At 40.4% G+C, this 23,351-nt stretch overlaps 1 protein-coding gene across 6 annotated transcripts in view; it reads left to right on the top strand.

Annotated features, from left to right (window-relative positions):
- The first annotated feature begins 307 nt into the window (after nt 1-307).
- MOGAT1 (monoacylglycerol O-acyltransferase 1) overlaps nt 308-23,351 on the top strand; it is a 33,963-nt gene continuing 10,919 nt past the window's right edge. Inside the window, exons 1-6 of one of the 6 annotated variants that reach the window (XM_025890870.2) lie at nt 317-538; nt 10,717-10,946; nt 14,856-15,034; nt 15,576-15,780; nt 19,793-19,967; nt 21,316-21,515. In XM_025890870.2, coding sequence (XP_025746655.2) covers nt 14,924-15,034; nt 15,576-15,780; nt 19,793-19,967; nt 21,316-21,515 — 691 coding nt within the window. In that variant the 5' untranslated portion in view covers nt 317-538; nt 10,717-10,946; nt 14,856-14,923. The other 5 variants (XM_025890896.2, XM_073878046.1, XM_025890890.2 and 2 more) reach the window with 5 other exon arrangements.

The following is a 23,351-nucleotide window of genomic DNA, read 5'->3' as shown; positions in this document are numbered from 1 at the left end:
GTTCGGAGGAAAGGGTGGGCTTAAGGGCGGATACTGAAGGTGATCGATCCCCTGAACAACGGTCAGATCCCGGTGGAGCAAGGCTGCAGAAGCCCACGCTGCCGACCTCGGGCAGGCCAGCAGCTGACCTCTCTCGCAGTCCCTAGTACCTACAGTGACGCGCCCTCGCCAGCGCCCCGGCGCTCCGGCCAATGCGCCCGGGCGCGCCAGCTGCACCGGGGCCCGGGCGCGCGCGATTGGCAGCCCCTAGCTTCAGCCCTCCCGCCCCACCCCCGCCGACGAAGTCCGGCCCCCGCCCGCTCGGCGGCGGCCGCCGCTTCCCCCTCGCTGCCCCGGGGTTGTCCCGCGCGGGGCCCGGGTCCGGCAGCGCGTTCCTCCCAGGCGTCCCCAAGCAACCGGGTTCGAGACGCCCGCAGTCGGCGCAGTCCCCTCCCGGGCCGGAGCATGAAGGTCGAGTTTGCGCCGCTCAACATCCCGCTGGCGCGGCGGCTGCAGACGGCCGCGGTGCTGCAGTGGGTCCTGTCCTTCCTTCTGCTCGGTAAGGGCCCCGCGCGCTTCCGGGCGCTCAAGAGCCAGGCCAGGCTCCGCGGTGCAGGGGGCCTCCGTCTCTCCCTCGCGGACAGTCCTTGTCCAAGGACGTGCTTAGATCCTCCAGCCCTTCTTCCCGTGTAAGCCGGAACACGCAGGTCAAAGAGGGAGTTCGAACTCGACCTAACTTGGGACTCTTGGTTTCTCTCCGCACTTGCACCTCGTAGCAAGCGACTCTTTGGCAACTGTTTCCCCTGTGCCTTTTTTTTTTTTTTTAATTCATGCGTACCTTACCTACCGTAAAAGGCACAGATGATAATTATACAACTTGATGACTTTTGGCCAATGAATACACCCAAAATGTAACCACAATCCAATCAAGCCATGGAACATTGCACTATATGGCCGCGCAAATGTTAGTAAACTCGTTTCCTGAATTGTCGATTCACAGAAAACCAATGCCCGAGTATTTACAGCCTGATTCCTTCCTCATCCCACCCTTGTGACAAATAGCCGTGTTAGCTTTTCCGTGTTTAAGATCATCCAGGTGCAGAAAGGTACCTTTGTACGAGGAAGGCTGCAGCAAACATCAGTTTGGGTTGGGTGGCTTCTTATGTAAATAACTCGACCCACAGGTGTGTTCTAGCGGGTTCCCAAGTTAATCCCATCGAGAAAGGCACCTTGAGGCAGTCACTAGATGGAGCAGGGTGGCTTAATCTGAGCGCTTTTTTTCCTGGATGTTTGTTCAGCTCTTGGAATAAATGGGGGATGATGGTATGAAAAGAGGGAGGAATTACCGAGAACTTGCACTCTTCTGAAGGCTAACATCATTTGTATGCTATACTAAGATCATGGGTTGTACACTGTGGAAGCCGCAGTAACAGTAAAAATAAACTCATTGCACTGTAGAGGTCTACACTTTTTTGAAATGATTTCACATTTTGAATGCTTAGGTCAGTGGTTCTGAACCCTGGTTGGTTGCACATTAGAATCACTAGGGGAACTTCTAAAAAAATACAGATGCCCAGGCTCTATCCCTAGAATCTCTAATTCATTCGTTACAGAATGGAGCCTGTGCATCATATTTTGTATCTATGTAACCATATAAATGTGTGTGTGTGTATATACACAAACTCTCCAAGTGACTCTAGTGTACAGCTAGAGTTTACTGAAAAAGGAACTTCAAACCGTGAACCCATTAAGTCCTCACAGGCCAAACCGTGAGACAAGTGTGGTAGCATTACACTCCAAGGAGCAAAGGACCATTGACATCGTAACAAACACAATTATTGAGGGCTTAGTGTGTGCCAAGTCCTATTCTAAGCAACATACACTATTAACCCTGCGATCTTCACAACAACCCTATGAGACAAGTAGTGTTCATCCCTGCACTCACTGGACAGATGAGGAAACTAAGAGGTGAAGTAAATTGTTCAAGGTCACAGTCGGAGGAGCTGGACACAAACCCAAGTATTCTGCCCAGGCTCCCTGCTTTCACTGCTGGGCCACCCACTCCAATGGCTTGACTTGGAGACTGTCTTCCTTGCCTATCAGTTGCACATCTCTGGTGGCCCACGGTCCTTTTCTTTCATGGCACTCATCGTTGCTTGTATTTACACATGTCCGCGGTTACTTAAGAGAGGTCTGTATTACCAGCCTTGTCCACCAGCTCAGTGAAGGAGCACTCAGCCCATGCCTGGCCCCTGGAAGGCAAAAATAAATACTTGGTTGAATGACTATCTGCACTCTGTCACCCGGAAGGGGGGCTCTCCACCCCATGTGTCTCTAGTTGTATTAACCTGCATCATCCTCACAGCAATGCTGTGACATAGGCACTACCCCGGTACGCATTTTACAAATGAGGGAGCTCAGAGGAGAAGTCTATTGCTCAAGGTCACATGGCTCTAAGTAGGTGGGAGAGTCACAGGTGTCAAATGTGAGTGAACTAGTGACTTAGGTCTGACTAATGATTCTTAATTTGAGTCAGACTAGAGTGGCTTGCAGGCTTTTTTAAATGCTTTTATTGCATGCATTTGACATTTGTGTTGCTGGGAGCATATTATTTTGTACTATATATAGCAGTAATTTTATTTTGAAAACTTTCCAACGTGCAAAAAGTAGAAGCGTATGAACTCACATATACCCGTTACCTGTGTTTATAATTATTTTAACAATTTGCCATATTAGTTTTATCTATTATTTTTGCAAACATTTTAAAAACAAGTCACAGTAGAGCGCCTGGGTGGCTCAGTCGTTAAGCATCTGTCTTCGGCTCAGGTCATGATCTCAGGGTCCTGGGATCCGTCCCACATCAGGCTCCCTGCTCAGCGTGAAGCGGGCTTCTCCCTCTCCCAATCCCCCTGCTTGTGTTCCTTCTCTCGCTGTGTCTCTCTCTGTCAAATAGAAAAAAAAAAAACTCAAAAAAATAAATAAAAAGCAAGTCACAGTATATTTTAATCCTAAATACTTTGGTATGCATAAATTAAGTATTTTTTACATACTCATAGTACGCATGTTGCATAATTAACAACCATTGCTTAAAATCATTTCAACTAAGTTGATATTTCCTAAACTGTGTCAAAAATACACTTTTCTTGGTGATTTATTTGAACCAGGTTCCAAACAAGACCCTTGTGTTGCATTTGGTCTTTACATGTCCTTTAATTTAGAACAGTGTTCCCTGTTTGTTTTCTTGTCAGTGAAGCACTAAAGAAATCAGGTTATCTGTCCTGCAAAGATTCTCCCCCTTCAGGGTTTTCCTGATTGCTTCTTTGTAATGTTAACCTGTTCCTCAATCCCCTGTATTTCTTCTACAGTGGAAGTTAGATCTAAGTCTTGATTAGATTTATTTATTTATATTTAACATTTTATTTATTTGAGAGAGAGAGAGCACAAGTAGGGGGAGTAGCAGAGGGAGAGAGAGAAGCAGGCTGAGCAGGGAGCCCGATGCGGGGCTCAATCCCAGTCCTGGGATCGTGACCTGAGCCGAAGGCAGACACTTAACTGATTAAGCCACGCGGGTGCACCAAGGCTTGGTTAGATTCGGTTGAAAACCTTTGTGGCAAGGCCTCTTCCCAGGCACTGCTGTGTGCTTCACATTGCATTGTTAGGAAGAACAAAGTGTGGAGTTGTCCCATTAGTAGTGTCTAAGCGTGATCGGTGGGTGCAGGTAGGAAGTAATCTGAGGGCTGGTAATTGGCATGTGCAAACAAAAGTTCTCCGTTGACCATTGCCCTTTCACCTAGTGGTCTCCATTAACGACCCCTGCAAACTGGTAGTTTTCTGTCATTTGTTCTTCGCATACTAGCTAGAATTTCTTCAAAGAATAATCTTCCATCATCTAGGGCTGTTTGATTACCCTACAATTCAATTCTTCCTGGAAAGGTAGGATAAGTACTTACTTATTTCTTTCCATTCAATTATCAATCTTGAAGGAAGGAATTGATGTAATAGCTACGTTCAATGGTGTCAAGAGAGTTTTTATTACTGTGTATTTTAAGATCTCTAAATCAAAATCTTGATATGCATTTTTCTTTCCAGGAAATGAGTTTAAACTATCAGCCCTTGAATTTTAAAAATCGCAAAATGTTTATTTAGTCATGAAATCAAACACTCTTTCCTTGAGATAAATGTTAAATACCTGTCATCCAGTCTTATTGTATTAGTTTTAGGTGGATGACATAATGATTTGATACCTGTGTTTATGACAAAATGGTTGCTACAATAAGTTTAGTTAACGTCTATCACCACATATAGTTACAAATATTTTTCTTTGTGATGAGAACTTTTAAGACTCACCCTCTTAGCAACTTTCAAATACAGCATAGTATTGTTGGGAAGCCTAGGTGGTGGCTCAGTCAGTTAAGCAGCTGCTTTCGGCTCAGGTCATGATCCCAGGGTCCTGGGATGGAGTCCTGCATTGGGCTCCTTGCTCAGCGGGGAGCCTGCTTCTCCCTCTCCCTCTGCCTGCTGCTCCCTCTGCTTTTGCACTCTCTCTCTCTCTCTCAAATAAATAAATAAAATCTTAAAAAAAAACAAACCAACATAGTGTTGTTGACTATAGTCACCATGCTGTGCATTCCATCCCCAGGACTTACTTATCTTATAACTGGAAGTTTGTACCTTTTGACCCGCTTCATTCATTTTGCCCACCCCTCTACCCCCTGCTCTGGCAACCGCTAATCTGTTCTTTGTATCTATGAATTAGTTTTTTGTTTTTGTTTTGTGTTTGTGTTTGTGTTTTTGGGGGGGGGGGGCAGAAGGAGAGAGAGAATCTTAAGCAGGCTCCACGCTGGGCATGGAGCCTGATGTAGGGCTCAACCTCCCAACCCTGAGATCATGACCTGAGCTGAAACCAAGAATCTGATGCTCAACCGACTGAGCCACCCAGGCACACCTATGAATTAGTTTTGTTTTCTTTTTAAGATTTCACACACAAGTGAGATCATAAGTGTTTATCTTTCTCTGTCTCACTTATTCCACTTAGCATAATGTCCTCAAGGTCTATCCAGTGGTATCACAAATGGCAGGATTTCTGTCTTTTTTTTAATGGCTGAATAATATATATGTATATTATTATAGAAAGTCAGATTTTCTTTATCCATGGACACTTGCGTTGTTTCCATGTCTTGACAACTGTACGCAATGCTTAAGTGAACATGGAGGGGGGCAGATTTCTTTTTGAGATGTTGATTTCATTTCCTTTGGATAAATTCCCAGAAGTGGGATTGCTGGATCACCTGCCATCTGATCTTAATATTCAACAAACTGAAACATTACATCCTAGCCTGTGGGCCTCCAGACTGCTAACTGGAAAGTAGGAAGCTGACAAAGAGAGCACCAACATTTGTTGACTGTCTTCTACGTATAACTGCTTGTGACAGAGATGACTACATTTCCTTTTTTAGATGAGCAAACTGGAGCTCAAGAGGCTGTATTTTGCCTAGGATGGCATTGGATTGGACCATGATCTTTTACTGTATGGGTTTATTTATTTACTTGAGCAGTGTTCTTGAAGCATGGTTGACATACAGTAAACTACACATACTCAAGGTATATGGTTTGATAAGTTGACATATATATATCTCCAAGAAATCATCACAATTAAGATAGTGAACATAGCCATCATCCCAAAATTTTGTCATATTCCTTTTGTAATTCCTTCTTCCCCACTGCCCTTCATCTCTAACACTGTGCTGTCCTGCAGATTAGGTTGCATTTTGTAGTGTTTTAAATAAATGGAGGCATACCATAGGTACTCTTTTTTGTCTGGTTTCTTTCACCCAACATCATTATTTTCAGATTGGATCCTGTGTATATAAATAGTTCACTGTCTTTTTTGTTTTGAAGGGGTATTCTAGTGAATGGATACATTGCAATTTGTTCATCTGTTGGCGAATGTTTGGGTTGTAGCTATTATGAATGATGCTGCTGTGAATTTCTGCCTACAAGTCTTTGTATGAACATGTCCTTTCTTTATTCTTTATTTCCAAACCTGGGAATAGAAGGCTGATCATGGTGTGGCAGTTGCAGGTTTAACTTTCTTTCTTTCTTTCTTTCTTTTTTTTTTTAAGATTTCATTTATTTGAGATAGAGACAGAGAGCATGAGTTGGGGGGAGGAGGCAGAGGGGCAGGAGGAGCGGGAGAAGCAGGGAGCCTGAGACAGGGCTCGATCCCAGGACCCTGAGATCATGACCTGAGCCGAAGGCAGACGCTTAACCGACTGAGCCACCCCAGGTTTAACTTTTTAAGAAGCTGACAAACTTTCTTCCCAGGTGGTTGTACCATTTTCTGTTCCCACCAGCAGTGCCCCAGATCCTTGCCATCACTTGATATAGCCATTTAAAAAAAAAGAAATTGCATTTGAATAAGTGCGTAGTAGTGTTTCATTGTGGTTTTAGCTTGCATTTCCATGATGACTAATGATGTTGAGCATCTTTTCATATGCTTATTTGCTATCTGTATATCTTACCTTTTGAAGTACCTGCTTAAATATTTTGCCCATTTTTAATTGGGTTGCTTGTTTTCTTTCTATTGGGTTTAGAAAGTTGGTTGTGTTCTTCTGGATACAAGTCTTTCATCAGCTATGTACTTTGTATAGATTTTTCTTCCACTCTAGGGTTTATCTTTTCATTCTCTGAACAGTGGCATTTAAAGAGCAGAAGTTTTTAATTTTGATGGAGTCCATTTTACCCATATTTTCTTTGTGGATTGTGTTTTTGGTGTTTTATGTAGGAATTTTTTGCTTAATCCAAGGCAAGAAAGATTTTTTATATTTTCTTCTACATGTTTTATAGTTTTATGTTTTATATATAGGTTTGTGATCCATTTGTGGTTAATTTTTGTATATGCTACAAGGTCTAAGTTCATTTTTTCCGCATGTGTATAATCCAGTTGTTCCAGCCCCATGTCTTAAAAAACAGAACAAAAACAAAATCTGTCCCTTTTCTACTTCTACTGTAGTGTCTTTGTCAAAAGTTAGGTATTTGTATGGGGGGGGGTTTACTTCTAGACTCTGTTCTGTTCCATTCATCTGTTCGTCTATCTTGATGCCAGTACAATGTTGTTGTGATTGGAATCAGATCTCATTAGCCCTCAGACCTTGGTGCTTTTTTTTCAAAGTTGTTTTGATTATCATATAGATTCTTTGTGTTTCCTTTTGCACTTTAGGTTCAGCTTGTCAATTTCCACATACACAAAAAAAGCCTGCTAGGATTTTCATTGGAATTGATTTTTTATTGAGTTTAGTCTATAGATGAATTTGGAGAAAATTGATATCTCAAAAATACTGAGTCTTCCACTGTGTGTGGGTTTTTTTTGTATTTTTTATATCAGAAGTTTTTAAACTTTAGAGCCTATTTAAGAATCACTTGGGGATTTTTGTTAATACAAATTCTCCAGAGACTTTGATTTTGTAGGTCTCAGGGAGGGCCATTACATAATTTCAGAAATACTCATTGTAGAAAATAAAAATTCTGGGCACCTGGGTACCTGGTAGCTCTGTTGGTTAAGTGTCTGCCTTTAGCTCAGGTCATGATCCCAGAGCCTGCTTCTCCCTCTGCCCCCCTGCCCCCACCCTGCTCGTGCTCCCTCACTCTCACAAAAATAAATAAATAAAAATCTTAAAAAAAAAAAAAGTCTAGAAAATTACAAAAATTCCAATATTCCTTCATCAGATTCCCCAAATGTTAACATTTTACCATGTTTTCTTTCTTTCTTTCTCTGTCCCTGTCTCTCTCTCTCCACACACATGCACACGCACACACATGCACACAGTTACTATTTTTTTTAAGTTTTTAAGGATAAGTTACAGACATGGTTTCTCTTTATCCTTAAGTACTTTAGTGCATATTTCCTAAAACCAAGGATACTCTCTTACATAACCGCAGTACAATTATCCAAATGAGAAAAGTAACTGATACAGTTCAACAATATAATGCATACATAGAATCCATACATAGACCCTATTCACATTTTGGTAACTGCCCCACAAATGTCCTTTATAGCAAAGGAACCCACATGTTGTATTTAGTTATGTCTCTCTTTAATTATGGTTTTCAGTTTGTAGCTATACCAAATAGTTGTGATTATTTTGTCCTTCAGATTGTAAACATTTAGAAATATTAAGAACATGGGACTCGTTTCAACTGGATCCTGGTAATTTATGTTCATTCATTAGGCGGAAGTAGGTCCAATAATGACTTTGCTCTTAGACAAGAAAAATGCAGTTCCCTCTCCCTAAAACTTTTTAAAAGCGGTGTGGAACAGTCCCACATATGAGGAATACTGAGCTGCAAAATTCTGCAGAGGGGTCTGAGATTTGTCTTTTAGCACCATCCTAAGAAACTCTGGGAGGTAAGTTCCCTTAAAACAGGAATTTTAAAAATCAGAAGAATGTTACGCTTACATTCTTATAATCAACAGATGGCTCTGATTGTGTTTGAAATACAATGCCTCAGGAACAGGAAAGAAAAAAATGTGATGTGCTAAACTCCTGAATTCCATTTTCTTCCTCCATACTCTGTTGCATGGTTAAAATAAGTATAGAAACAATTTTCATAGGGGAGAAATGAAAACTTCTTTGATACAAGTGGGAAGGATACACATACAAATTAAATATTTTCAATTATTTCTTAATATTGGTTGCTATTTAATCCAAATGAATAAAACTTAAGTAGTTTTTGCAAAATTCTTCTGATGCTGTTTGCTCACGGAAATTTAATAGAATCATGTTCAAGATGAGAATATTCTTATATAAGTAGATTTGTTCTACAGTTTTGTTATTTCTTTCTGGTGGAGCCATTTTATTTCTTTTTTAAAAATAATCTTTTGATTATAAGATAATTCAGACTAGTTATTAGAAAAACTGAGCAGGGTGGAAGGACTTTTAAAGACCCTAGAGAAATTCCATATTCTTATCCAGAGGTAATTATTATTAGTATTTTGGCATATTTTTCCTCCTGTTTACCTGTTTTTAAACAGGTGTTTTTTACTAAAGTAATATTTGCACTGGACAACAAATCAAATAACATTTTGGACTGAACCGTGTGCCATTGGTTCTTTAAAGGTCTCAAGCAGTCAGTAGGGCCTAATAACATTTACGGAGAATTTCCCGTATACCGTCGCTATTCCAAAGGCTTTCTGTGTGTTATCTAAGTTTCATTAACCAATTATTTTTCCATGTTATAAATATTACTGTCTTAAATTTTGAAAAACTGATAAACCTCGAACTTAAAGGAATTTATCAGTTTATGTACATCAGGTCTTTGAAGTGAGCATCGGTAAAACATGTTATTAGGATTCATGGACTTTTCCAATTCTGCTAACACTGATGGGGCATTTGTCCTGGATTAGACACTGTACTATGCCTTTGCATTTGTACTTGCTTGTTCAGTGCCCTTGAACTGATATTCAGCATCCAGGTGAGAGCACTGGAGTCAGAAAGAGTGAGAGCAGCAGAGGAAGATCATTACTTAATGCTGTGGGAATGGCATGTGTCCTTGAAAGCACTGAAGGACCCTTCCCCACCCCTAATCGTAGACCTTGCCACCACTCCTTGCCAAAAGTCTTCAATTCATGGAAAAAATGTAATCTTCATCCCCGATTTTGCTAGAACACTTCTTTTCTATAAAGCTAGGGAAACCTACAGGCAGCTTTGAAGCTGGAAGTGGGTCATTGAATCAGTCATTCCCTTTATATGTGAGAGATTGGGAGTCAAGATTTTTTTGCAAATGCAGGACTGGCTCTATGAAGTTCCAGCTCATTCCCAGCCAGGCAGCAGTGCGTAACCTGCTATGATCAATTATATGTGTGGTTCATACATTTCCTCCCATTTTTTAATTTTGGAAAATTTCAAACCTACAGAAGTACTGAAAGAATAGTTCAGTAAGCATTTTTTTTAACCTGGATTCACCAGTTCTTAGTGTTTTTCCACATTTGCATGTGTGCGCACATCCTCCCTCTCTTCCTCCACACACACTTTGTTATTATTGTTGCTGTTGAACCATTTGAAAGTAAGAAATTAAGTTGTAGACATCATGGCACTTCATGCTAAATACTATAGAATGTGTCTCTTGAAAACAAAGATTTTCTGCATAATCACAATCCCATTATCATCCCCAAGAAATTTCTTAGTGATACAATAATCTTATTTAATATATGGTTCATATTCAAATTTCCTTAATCGTCTTCATATTTTCCTTTAAAGCTAGACCAGCTTCTACACCTTTTTTTTTAAGATTTTATTTACTTAGAGAGAGAGAGAGAGTGAGTACGAGCAAGGGCAGAGGCAGAGGGAGAAGCAGGCACCCCGCTGAGCAGGGAGCCCGACCTGGGACTTGATCCCAGGACCCTGGGATCATGACCTGAGCCAAAGGCAGACGCTTAATCAACTGAGCCACCCAGGTGTCCCACCTTTTATTTGTTTTTTAATCTCTTATAACTCTGATATTTTCTGAACAGCCCCAGTTACTTATCTTATAGAATGTCCCAGAGTCTGGACTTGCCTAATTATGTTGTCATGATTAGAGTTGAGCATTTTTGGCAAAAAGACCACAAAAGTGATGGGGTTTATTTCCCATTAGATCATATCAAGAGGCATCATGTCATTTTGTCACTTTATTGGTGATGCTAAATTTAATGACAACGCTGTACATTTTGGCTGAGCTTTATTTGTTTCTGACTTTTAGTACTGGTGAAGTGCGTGGGGCCTCGCAGCCAAAATGTGGAAACAACCCAAATGTTGAATGGTGAATGTTGAACAGACATGATACAGCCAGAGGGGAATATTATTCAGCCCTGAACAGGAATGAAGTACTGATACATGCTTCAAGATGGATGAACCTCAAACACCTGATGTTAAGTGAAAGTCTACAGAAGCTTACATATTGGATTATTCCATTTATATGAACTATCTAGAGTAGGTAAATCCATAGATATCATGCAGAGTGGTGGTTGCCAGGGGCAGGGAAGAAGGGAATAGGGAGTAACTGCCTTATGGGTACAGGGTTTCATTTTTGAGTGATCTAAGTATTTTGCAACTAGCTAGATGTGGTAGTTGTACAACACTGTGAATGTATTAAGCACCACTGGATTGATTTCTTTAAAATGGTTCATTTGTGTTATGTAAGTTTCACTTCAATAAAAAAAAAAGTGAGGGGGAGGCAGCTTCCTAATGATGTAGAGGAAGTAGAATCTGTGGGCATGAAGTTATAATAGAATATGAATGATAAAGGCTGGCTTGTGGTTTTCTTTTTCTTTTTTTAATTTTAATTTTAATTTGTTTTTTTGGCTTGTGATTTTTCATTCAACATATACCTCAGTCAAAGCAACTAAAATTCAGGCCTTCTGTGCAACTTGGTTTGTGGATCAAGACAATTTTAAAAAAGTATCAGCATCAGTTTTGAGAACTGTGCAGTATGTTGGAGTAGACTTTCGTATCTTTTCTCTTTGACCTCCAATTCAGAAGAATCATGTTACCTTGGATTGCTTAATGAGATAAAAATAGAAAAGAGAGGTGATCTGGTCACCTAGTTTTTTTTAGTGTTTTCTTCTTTCAATCCAATTTAGGATCACGGGATTTAAAAAGCTATTTTGGTGCTGTTTATGATATGAAATATTAAAGAATGTATGCAATGTGTGGAGTGGGAGTTTAAATTAGACCAACTCCTTTGGATCGTAAGGAATCAAAGTGTATCAAGTGACAAAGGTGTTTCTGCTTGGTGATCCAGGGTTTTACTGACTGTCCTCTAGAAGTAAATTAAAATGTAGGGAAAATGTTATGCAGGATTATGTTTATAGAGTAAATTTGTTAGAAGCCCACATTTTCAAAAAGAAAAGGATGGTTGAATTAGTATTGCCATTCAATGGAATGTGAATCAGTCATCAAAATACCATTTTTGAAGAGGTTTTAATACAAAATTTATAATATAAAACAGCTAGTGTGAGATCATCATAAGAGATACAATACAGAAATTTTTTTAAAAATGTGATCAACCATGTTAAGGAAACATAACCTGTTCATAGGAAAAAAAAAAAAAAAGACCACAAAGAAAATTTTAACAGTACTTTTTGTTGAGTGACAAGAATGTTGGTGCTATTTTATCTGCTTTTACTTTCTGCATTTTCTAAACATTTAATAGTAAATACAATTGCTGTAACAATGGCTTCCATTTGTCAAGTGCTTTCTGTGTGCCGGGCACAATGGCATGTCTACATTTATTTCCCCACGGTCCTTGGAGGCGGCTGCTGTCATTAGCTCATCTCACAGGTAAAGAAAGGCATTAAGGTTCAAGAAGTAAAAGAACTCGCCCCAGGTTAGGCAGCTAGTTGGTGGCAGATTCCAACATAAGCAGTCCAATTCCAGATCCATGTTTTAACCATTATCGATGCAGAACACTTAGTGGCTGTTAAACATAGATGCAGTATGTATTCAATTAGTGTGTGTGTGGTTGGGTTAGAGTGGAACACTGAATTAGTAGCCCGGGGACTTTATTTCTGGATCTGCTCTTGACTCCTTCTGTGGTTCAAATTAAGTTACTATGCTTTTTTTCTCAGTTTCTCCATCATTATAGTAAGGAAAATAGAACCTCCCATTTGCCTGATTTCTTATGCTTATGAGCCTGCCTACATGCTTGTAATAAATATTTGTAAGTTTATGGTGCTGTTGCCATGAGCTAAGACTAGTTTGGTTTTGTAAGAAAAAAAAAGTGTGTGGGTTTAAGAGTTAGGCAGATCCAGGTTAAAGTCCTTTGGACCCTCAGAATCCTTGCACCTCAGTTTCCACATCTGCAAAATGGGGACAGTACTGTGTACCTTGAGGAGAGAAAATGACATTGCCTGGGAGGTGGTCGCCACTCAGCAACTGTCCACTCCTGTCTCTGTTCCATCTCAGCTCACCTGATTTAGAGTAGAGTACAGAGTAATGAGACCTACCAAAGTTTCTTGTACATTTTGGACACATTTTAGTAAAATAAAGAGAAAATTAACCAACAGTGGTAAATTGTCAGCCCTCAGAGCTGGGTAGAGGGAAGCAGGTGAAGCAAAATGAAATGATCCTGGTAGGAATGAGGGCAGAGGACACTCTTTTTGGCCGGGCTTCTGGAATCATGCTGGCTTTTCCAGAAAGCAACAAAACACCCCACGGAGGGGTAGAGGGCACATACTTCCTTCACCTTTCATGCACTTTTCTTTAACAAACTTCTTTAACCTACCCTGGAGAGAGCAGGTCATTCCTCTTATGGGGGTCAATTCTGTATTTAGGTTAAATCTATACTGGGATATTTACTGACTTATATGTCTCCAGAAATATAAACATACGTTCTGTTTTTGGCAAAAAAAAAAAAAATTTGTATCTACAAAACTGATAGGTCAAGGTGCTGTTAATCAGATACCATAATGGATGGTTTGGGAATAAAACTCTTTGTAACGAACTTGATAGGGAGTAGACAGGAGTTTGGGCGACCAAAGTCAGCTCTAAAACCAAGACTGCAGCACCTAACAGAAGAGGAAGAGCCAGTGGCACTCCTTAAAGTCATGGGTGGCATTTATTGAGCGCTTACTGTGTGCCAAGCTTTATGACTTTATGCTTCCCTCCTCCTTTCTCATTAATATTTCTCTCCCTCTCTTTTTATTTTTTATTTCTTTTTAAGATTTTATTTATTTATTTGACAGAGAGAGAGATAGTGAGAGCAGGAACCAAGCCGGGGGAGTGGGAGAGGAAGAAGCAGGCTCCTCGCCGAGCAGGGAGCCCAATGCAGGACTCAATCCCGGGACCCTGAGATCATGACCTGAGCCGAAAGCAGACGCTTAACGACTGAGCCACACAGGCGCCCCTCCCTCTCTTTTTAAAAGATTTATTTATTTATTTGAGAGAGAGCATGCGATTAGGGGTGGGAGGGGCAGAGGGAGAGGGAGAGAATCTTAAGCAGGCTCCCCACAAAGCGTGGAGTCGCTCAGTCTCAGGAACCTGAGATCAGAACCTGAGCCGAAATCAAGAGTCGGACGCTTAACCGACTAAGCCACCCAGGCGCCCCATATTTCTCTTCTTCTAAATAGTTTTTAGTATCATAGCACAGACATAAAAAGAAAATGTCTAGCTTAGCTTTGTGTATTACTTTAAGGCGAGCATTCTCGTCACTACTACTCAGGTCAAGTTTTCTCCGTTCTTGCTTCATGTATTTTGAAGCTTTGTCATTCGGTGCATAAACAATTTGGATTTTGCTTTGTCACAATGAAATTTTGCAAGTAGTGAAAGATGAACTAAGATTCCTACGCTATTTCTGTTTCTGGCAACAGAGTTCCTGAAAACGGAGTTTGTTGCTAGAATGTTCCCTCTTTGTGGGCACATAAATGATGACTGCTCACCAAGGTAAATATCTGTAGTAGGAACTCCTCTGCACCCCTTCTTTCAGTAGTGATTCCTCCATGTATCACGTCAGGGAGGCGCTGTGGGCCAGGGACTTTGAGAGTGGACTGTGGATTTAGATCAACCGCTTCCTTTCTGTGGGGCTTGGTCAGTTCATTTAATCTCTCTATGCCATTTTCTCTTCTACGAAAAGGACCATGGCTGCTTCATTAATACTGTAGCTATATAAGGATTACATGAAGATATTTTGGCAGAGTACATAATACAATACTTGGCATATAGTCAATATTCAGTAAATGTTAAATAATACTGTATCATTGCTGTCTTGTTATATTGGACTGAGGCTCAGTTTAATGCACTTTTTGTATTAATTAAATCCCCCTGCCATGGACCACTGATTATGTAATACAGTGAGCAGATGCTAACTAACCCTGATTCCTGAGGTCTTTCCCTTTCTTACAGCACAGGTGTGCATTGGAATCATCGTGATACTGATCATATACAACTTTTGGTTCCTCTATGTCCCTTATATGACATGGCTTTACTTTGACTGGAGTACCCCAGAGCAAGGAGGCAGGAGATCCAACTGGGTCAGAAGCTGGACCGTTTGGAAGTATTTTAAGGACTATTTTCCAATTCACGTGAGTAGAATTGTTTATGTTGTAGTATCTTGAGCTGGGAGAAGAATCGAAATTTGTTTTCATCACAGATAGTTCAAGCTTTTTTCTTTTCAGAGAGAGAAAGCCTGCAAATCAGCCCAAATTACTAAATGGGATCTAAGCTAAATTGACACCATTTCGAAGGCTATGTGTGGGGTGTTCTGGGCTCAGGAAATAGTTTAAAAATTTGGAAAAAGCTCCAATCCAGAGAACTAAACAAGTCATGTTTTCCATTTCCTTTTTTTTAAAAAAATATTTGAGAAAGAGAGATAGGCGAGAGAGAGCGTGGGCAGAGGGGAGAGGGAGAAACAGGCTCCCTGCCAAGCAGGGAACCCAATGTGGGGCTCGATTCCAGGACCCTGAGATCATGACCTGAGCCAAAGGCAGATGCTTTACCAGCTGAGCCCACCCAGGTGCCCCTCCATTTCCTTGTGACATAAAAACTAATCATGAGTTTCTTGGTTTCTTATTGGAATCTAATCTGGACCATTTTATTATTTTTTTAACCCACTGTACACTGTAGCTCATCAAAACTTGGGATTTGGATCCAAGTCACAACTATGTATTTGGGTTTCACCCCCATGGAGTGCTTGTTGCTGGAGCCTTTGGAAATTTTTGTACAAATTATTCGGACTTCGAGGAGCTGTTTCCTGGCTTCACTGCATATCTTCATGTGCTCCCATTTTGGTTCTGCTGTCCTCTCTTTCGAGAATATCTGATGAGCAGTGGTAAGTGAAGGCAAATCGTTATTTCTCCAGTGTTCTAGGGTGGCAGGACCACACCTCCCAAACACTGGTTTACAGTTTCTTAGCAAAACCCTGTTTCTGTATCCCTGTCTGATACTTCCCATGCTGCTTGGATGATTCTTGCCTCCCGCCCTGGACTGGAAGTTCCAGGAAGACACAGACCGTGTCTTTTTCTTTGTTTTCCCCACCCCTTTCTAGCGTAGGGCCTGGGATATAGGAATATTCAATAGATGTTAATTCAATGAGAGAATAAATTGATGAATGCGTTTTGTGTATCCAGATGTGGAAGAAAGAATCTTGGGTCAAACAAGTGATAGATTGCACCTTTGGAAAAGCACTTGGCCTGCGTTTATGAGCATTAGAGATGGAAAATGTCCTCCAATATGTCTTGAAGTAATGGCCGTATATAAATGAAGCATACTTAATCTGTCTTTTTCTTCCTAGATTAAATAGAACTTGGCTTAGAAATGAGTTCATTCTATTGAATGAACTGAGCTGGTGGAAGACTCTTTGATTAATGAAACCATAATTCTACCAATTCCAAGAATAAAATTTAGCTGAAACGCTCACTATAAAGACACTATATGAGTGTGCACAGAGGCTAAGCTTGTGTTAACAGTTCTCACGTCCATTTGAGGGATTCAGTTTATTTGGTTTTCTAACTTGACCAACTTAATGACTCAGCATGAACTACAGTACCTTACAGAGTGCTTTATGTTTATCGTCTACATTAACTATTGTTGTCTTGCATTTCTTGGATATAAGGAAAAGTAGATAGTCTCTTTTTGAAAACTTATAATTTCAAAAAAATTTTACAATTTCAGGATGAATAAGTAGATATTCAGAGATAGAATTTTCCAGGGTCTTCCAGGTTTTCATTACTTCCTATTAATTTCTCAAGTCTCTGTTGTCATTATATACCTGATAGGAAATCACTAAGCACTAGAGGACCAGGATCCCTGGCTGGGTTTTCAGGTTCTGTGTATGGACCTTCACCCATATGGCTCTGGGCTCTTGGTCCAGTCTGGCTGTCACTGCATCTGGCCTCTAGAGGGCGCACCAAACCTCGAAACTACTATATAGGCAAAAACAACAACAACAAAAACAAACCCTTCCTTGTTTTGCCGACATCGATTGGGTTAGTTTTATAAAAGGAAAAAAATTAAAGGGAAATTTTTTAAATTTCAGAAAAGCACAGAAATACATTTACAGTATACTGTTTGCTGATTCCAGCCACAAGTGAGGTTGGGTAGTGGTAACTGAGAGTAGGTGTGGCAAATTTATGGTACAGGAGATGTAGGTACACCCCTCTCCGTGGCCACGTCAGATACATATAATCAACCTTAAGAGTCTTTCTCCATATAGTGCCCTCAGAGTCATTGCCATTTGCTTGAGCTGGCATTTGAGATGAAACTTGTCTTTTCTCTCTGGCTTATGATATCATGAGATCTTTTCCTTTTTGCTATAAGCTGAGATATCCCAAAAGCTAAATAAAAATATCCAGATTTGTAGCTGGTAGAGTTTCAGGGCGTCCTTATCTCAAAATTTGGAGAGTTCTCAATTTTTTTCTAGAACCAGCTTCCAGGACAGGCTCTGGTCCAAGGCTGCCCTTTTACTCTCTGCCTTTCTTGGTGGTTGCCTCTCTGGGTGTGAAAGACAGACAGACATGTGTACCAAACCCATGTAGTAAAGAAGCAGTAGAATTTCAGAGGTCCTTTGCTGACCAGTGCCTGTTTTCCTCTTTTGCTCTTACCCATGGGATTTCCGTCACTATAAGTCCCTGTAAGTCCCCCCTCCAAACTTTCCCTCTTGGTCCATTTTGGTGACTCTCTATTTATCAGGTGTCAGCCAGGGCACATTCTGTGTTTCGAGGCTCACGTTCCTTCCCATGTGCCCAGTAAGGCTCTACAGGTAGCAGAGATCAGATCACAACAGCCACGTATAGAGCCCAGAGGAGGTCGATATGGAAAACAGCTGATGGATTCAACAAGACGTAGTGATTGATGCGGCCTTAGGAGGGTAGCAACTGTGTATGTCGTATGATCAGCATCTAGCCCAGTGTCTCACCTGGAGCAGGTGCTCAATAAGTGTTTTGAAGGAAGGAATGAATGGAGTCAACATGGTTGCTAAGAAGAGGGGAATATGTTTGGGAGGAGCCTACATCTCTGACTTGTGCGACAAGATAGATGATGGTCCCATTCACCTTGAGGGGTAGTGTTGCAAGAAGAATACAGTGCATTGGGTCTGGAAACATGGAGTTTGAGGTGTCTTTGAGTTGGCAAGGTAGACATGTTCATGGGCCATTGGGAAGTGTGGGTATAGAGCCTCAGGAAGAAGAGGTCCCAGGAGATAGATTTGGGAGAACTCAGCCCACCTAAGTGGTATTTGAATCCGTGTATGTAGATAACATTAGAAGATATTAGAGACTATGAAGGAGCCTGTCTTAGCTTGCTATAACAGAATGCTATTGACTGGGTGACTTAAATAATAGATAGTTATTTCTCACTGTTCTGGAGGCTGGATGTCCAAGATCAAGGTGCTGGTAGATCCGGTGTCTGGTTAGAGCTCCTTTCCTGACTTGCGGGCAGCCATCTTGTTATGTCCTCACATGACGGAGAGATAGCACCCTGCCTCTCTTCCTCTTTTTATAAGGACACTGATCCCATCTTGGGGGCTAAAACATTCTCATGACCTAATTACTTTCCAAAGGCCCTACCTCTTAATACCATCCTACTGGGGATTAGGGTTTCAACATAGAAATTTTAGAGGAATACAAATATGTAGTTCTTAGAGCCCTAAGACATAGCAGCAGTTAAGGATGGCCTATAAAGGTAGCCCAGAGAGGGAATTGAGAAGTGGGCCAGAGGAGAGCTGGTGTCTGGAAACTCAGAAGGCCCTCTTTCCAATGGAAGTTATGCCTCCAGCTCCCACTCAGGGCATGCAGAGTGGAATGGCCATGCCTTGAACCCAGTAGAAATTCAAACCCATTGAGACTCAGGTACTCTACCCTCTAACCCACCACCCTCTGCCTCTTTAGTAGGTGGTTGGTCACTCAGAATCCTGCATTATTTTATATTCCCCCAGTAATAGGCACTTACAGTAAAATGAGCATATAATCGTCCTTTGAGAAATGAGGTGTGTTGTGTCTTAATAAAGCCTGTCTGACACATTCTCTTATGACTAAAAAAATGGATAAAGCCATGAATGGAAGGAAACAATAAGACTTTAAAAAGCAATTATCTCTTTAATACAGTAGGTCATGAGTGGCTTGTATTTTCATTTTTTTTCCCTTTAAGAGTTCATGGCCTTTTCCTCCAAGAGTACATAGTACATTCAAAATCTGAAAACGAATCTTTAAAGTTATTTTTATGTGGGAAAGCCTGGTACAAAGACCAAACAATTATATAACTATCTTAAATAAACAACTTATCAAAGTCAGACTAGACATTTTGGAACCATGTAAAGATCTGGTTATTTGTCAAATGTCTGAATTTTTGAAATCATTTACATTATAAATCTAGGTTTGGGAAACAAGAATCCACATAAAATATCTGAAAACAGGCCCTTGTGTGTTCAGAAGACCCAGTGCAACCTCTTCTAAAGGATATGCTTTTTGGTTCTGAGCCAGGATTCACCAGAGTAGTGATCAAGGTCACCACATACAGCGATGCAGGTTGTGCACTGAACAACTGCAGAGGGCACCTTTCACTTATAGTGCAATATGAATAGAGTCCCTAGAGTTGAGCAGCCTACAGCCTACCCAAATAAGTGGTAGATCTAATAACAAATGACATTTTAAAGACCTAACCCAATCACCTGACAAAATGTTATATTTTATGAATGGAATATATTACCAAAGATCTGGCTGTGACAAAATTTTAAGCAAGATGTTCTAGGGAATTTTGTTAAATGTTCACTGATGCCATTGAATATTATGACAAAAATATTTTAATTTTTAAGATAAATACTTAGCCCTTTTGTTTTATTCACTAAGGGTCAGTCTCAGTTTCTAAGAAAAGTGTGTCCCATGTGCTGAGCAAGGAGGAAGGTGGAAACATTTCAATCATTGTTCTTGGGGGTGCAGAGGAATCACTGGATGCCCATCCTGGAAAATTTACTCTGTTCATCCGCCAACGGAAAGGATTTGTTAAAATTGCTTTGACCCATGGGTAAGTAGCTTCTCATTTCAGGTACTTGGGTCAGAGAAGTTAAGGTGTTATTAAATGAACACAAAGAAATAAAGTAATTTTTTCCAGTCCTTAAAGACAGACTTCCTCTTAGCTGACCTTCCAATAAAAGCAGATTTGGATGTTCATGGGAAATGGCATACAACCTTCCCCCTAAGGTAGTTCAATGCCATGGCATCCAGAAGTTAAACTCACCTTTAAAAACAAAGCAAACGGGCACCTGCGTGGCTCAGTCTGTTGGGCATCTGCCTTCAGCTCAGGTCATGATCCTAGGATTCTGGGATTGAGCCCTGCATTGGGCTCCCTGCTCAGCAGGGAGTCTGCTTTTCCCTTTCTCTCTGACTCTTCCCCCCTACTCATTTTCTCTCTCTCTCAAGTAAACAAATAAAATCTTTTTTTAAAAAAGCAAACAGGGCACCTGGGTGACTCAGTCATTAAGCGTCTGCCTTTGGCTCAGGTCATGATGGGATCAAGCCCCGCATCGGGCTCCCTGCTCGGCGGGAAGCCTGCTTCTCCCTCTCCCACTCCCCCTGCTTGTGTTCCCTCTCTCGCTGTCTCTCTCTCTGTCAAATAAATAAATAAAATCTTAAAAATAAATAAATAAATAATTTAAAAAGCAAACAAATAAAAAGTACAAAATGTTATATACGGAGTATAAATTTCCAGCCAAATGAACAAACGAATCATGGTCTGGACTCTAGGTGGAAAGGAAGCTTCCCAGAGCCTTGATTTTTCTACGGAATAAAATACCACGAATCGCTAAGCTGCTGAAGTACTGCCCCAAAGGATTTCTTTTTTTTTTTTTTTAAGATTTTATTTATTTTTTGACAGAGAGAGACACAGCAAGAGAGGGAACACAAGCAGGGGGAATGGGAGAGGGAGAAGCAGGCTTCCCACGGAATAAGGAGCCCGATGCAGGGCTCGATCCCAGGACCCTGGGATCATGACCTGAGCCAAAGGCAGATGCTTAACGACTGAGACACCCAGGCACCCTGCCCCAAAGGATTTCAAGTATAAGTCAGTTTCATTGTGTGGAACATGAAATTAGCAGTATAGGGAGACATGGGAACATTGAAAAATTCTTGGTTCAGTGATTCATCAGCGTACAACACCCAGTGCCCATCACAACGCGTGCCCAATCATTGAACACTACATCAAAAACTAATGATGTACTATATGCTGGCTATTTGAACATAATAATTAAAATAAATAAATGAATAAAGAGGTTGAAAGAAAAAATTGTTGGGATATGTTGCAAAAGTCATCTGAACAGAATAAAATACTTAAATCATTTTCCTTAAAAATTTGTATTGTTCCGCTTTATTTGTAGCGCCTCCTTGGTCCCGGTGTTTTCTTTTGGAGAAAATGAGCTATTTAAACAAGTTAACAACCCTGAAGGCTCATGGCTTCGAATTGTGCAAGAGAAGCTACAGAAGATCATGGGCTTTGCTTTGCCGCTGTTCCACGCCAGAGGAATTTTTCAATACAATTTTGGCCTGATGCCCTATAGGAAACCTATCCACACTGTTGGTATGTCTATCGAAGACTAAAGGCTTGTTAGAATAAGTAAAAGTATTACCTTACTTTGAGCAACGTTATTGTTATTGATTGCAGGGCTAATGCAAGAGAAGTGGCTTTGATTAAGAACTTCCTAAAATAAGAATCCTATAGATGTGATTTGAGCTTCATTTATGGTATGCCTTTTAGCTAAGAAATGACTGTATTTTCCACTTGGAAATTGATTACTTTCAAGAATACTACTATTGAACTACAACAGGGAGAATCCAATTTAGACATAAAGTTCCTAGTACTTTATATGAATTTATTTCTCTGTACCAGCAGATTGTAACGTAGCAATTCTTTGATGAACACATTATATCAGTCTATTAATCAATGCAGATTTCTGTGTAATAGAAATCTTCATCATGTGCAATTCACCTGGGTACTAGTATCTGTAGCAAAAACATTTTGGGGGGCCTCTTGCTATTTTTATATGTATTCTAATATGAACTGATTTTATTTTAAAAAGTGGTACATTGTGGGGGAATTGAGATGGGGGAGGAAGGTGACAGATTGTTGATGGAAAGACTGAGGAGCAGAGTAATTAGCTCTTCACACTGAAAAGGACCTGGATTGCTGAGCAGGAGAAAGTGCAGAGCCAGATGCCAGTAGCATAGTTAACAAAACTGTATACTTCATCTAAACCTGGAAGTAATAGTTTCACCATGGTAGCCCATTAAAATACATTCAGAATGTTTTTAGATCTGTTTCATTAGAATAGGATTTTACTATTTACTGTCAGTTTCTGAGAGCTTTGCATGTCACGTGCAGTCACATGACACTATTTTTAAATGAAGTATTTAATTCAAATGGAATGTTAGCAGACTGTTGATTAGTTAGTGTAATGGGAACACGGAGATAAGTTTGCAATTGTGTTTTTCCAAGATAAACTGGTTATATTTCTTTGGCATAATATATATTTTTTAACCAGATAATCAACATGGGTTAGACCGTGATTTTTCTTTGCTGTGATATTAAGTAGTAATTTTTGGTCCCTTATGTGCAAAGTACTGTAGTTGGCATTTTTGGGGATATGAGGAAAATTGAAAGACATGATTTTTAGGAGCTAAAAGTTTAATTAAATATAACTGATACACACATGAAGTAAGTTGTTGATGTTGAAAGCCAAGTGTATTTTGTTGATTTAAATGGTTATAGTTATCGCCTCTATGGGGGTAAACTGTAGTTTTAAGTAAAGTGGTCATCCTATGATACAGCCTAATTATAAACCTACTGACAAATAATTAATTGGTCAGGGGTCAAATGGAAATGACCGAATCGGAATTCATTGTTGCGACTAGAAAACCTAGAACTCTGGTCTTCACTCATGCCTGTCTAATGCGTTTTTCTTCAAGACTTAGAATAAGAGAAAATTGCTTCAGTCCACTCTTCAGCCTACCTCCCAAATGATCACATCAGAAATAGCATATCTAGTCTCTAGCATCCTCAGTATCCTGCTGTTATTTGAAGCCTTTTAAAAACCAAGCTGAGAATCACAGACCTGTACCTCTGAAACAAATAATACGTTATATGTCAAAAAAAAAAAAAAGAAGAAGAAGAAGATAGTAGGAAGGGAAAAATGAAGGGGGGGAAATCGGAGGGGGAGATAATCCATGAGAGACTATGGACTCTGAGAAACAAACTGAGGGTTTTAGAGGGGAGAGGGGTGGGGGGATGGGTTAGCCCGGTGATGGGTATTAAGGAGGGCATGTATTGCATGGAGCACTGGGTATTATACGCAAACAATGAATCATGGAACACTACATCAAAAACTAGTGATATAATGTATGGTGACTCACATAACAT

The sequence above is a fragment of the Callorhinus ursinus genome, unplaced genomic scaffold (assembly GCF_003265705.2).
Source record: "Callorhinus ursinus isolate GAN/ISIS: 27379988/994484 unplaced genomic scaffold, GSC_fseal_2.0 scaffold2, whole genome shotgun sequence".
In the NCBI taxonomy this organism is placed as follows: Eukaryota; Metazoa; Chordata; class Mammalia; order Carnivora; family Otariidae; genus Callorhinus; species Callorhinus ursinus.
Note: the sequence above shows the minus strand (reverse complement) of the source record. Positions and strands in the feature narration are given on the sequence as shown.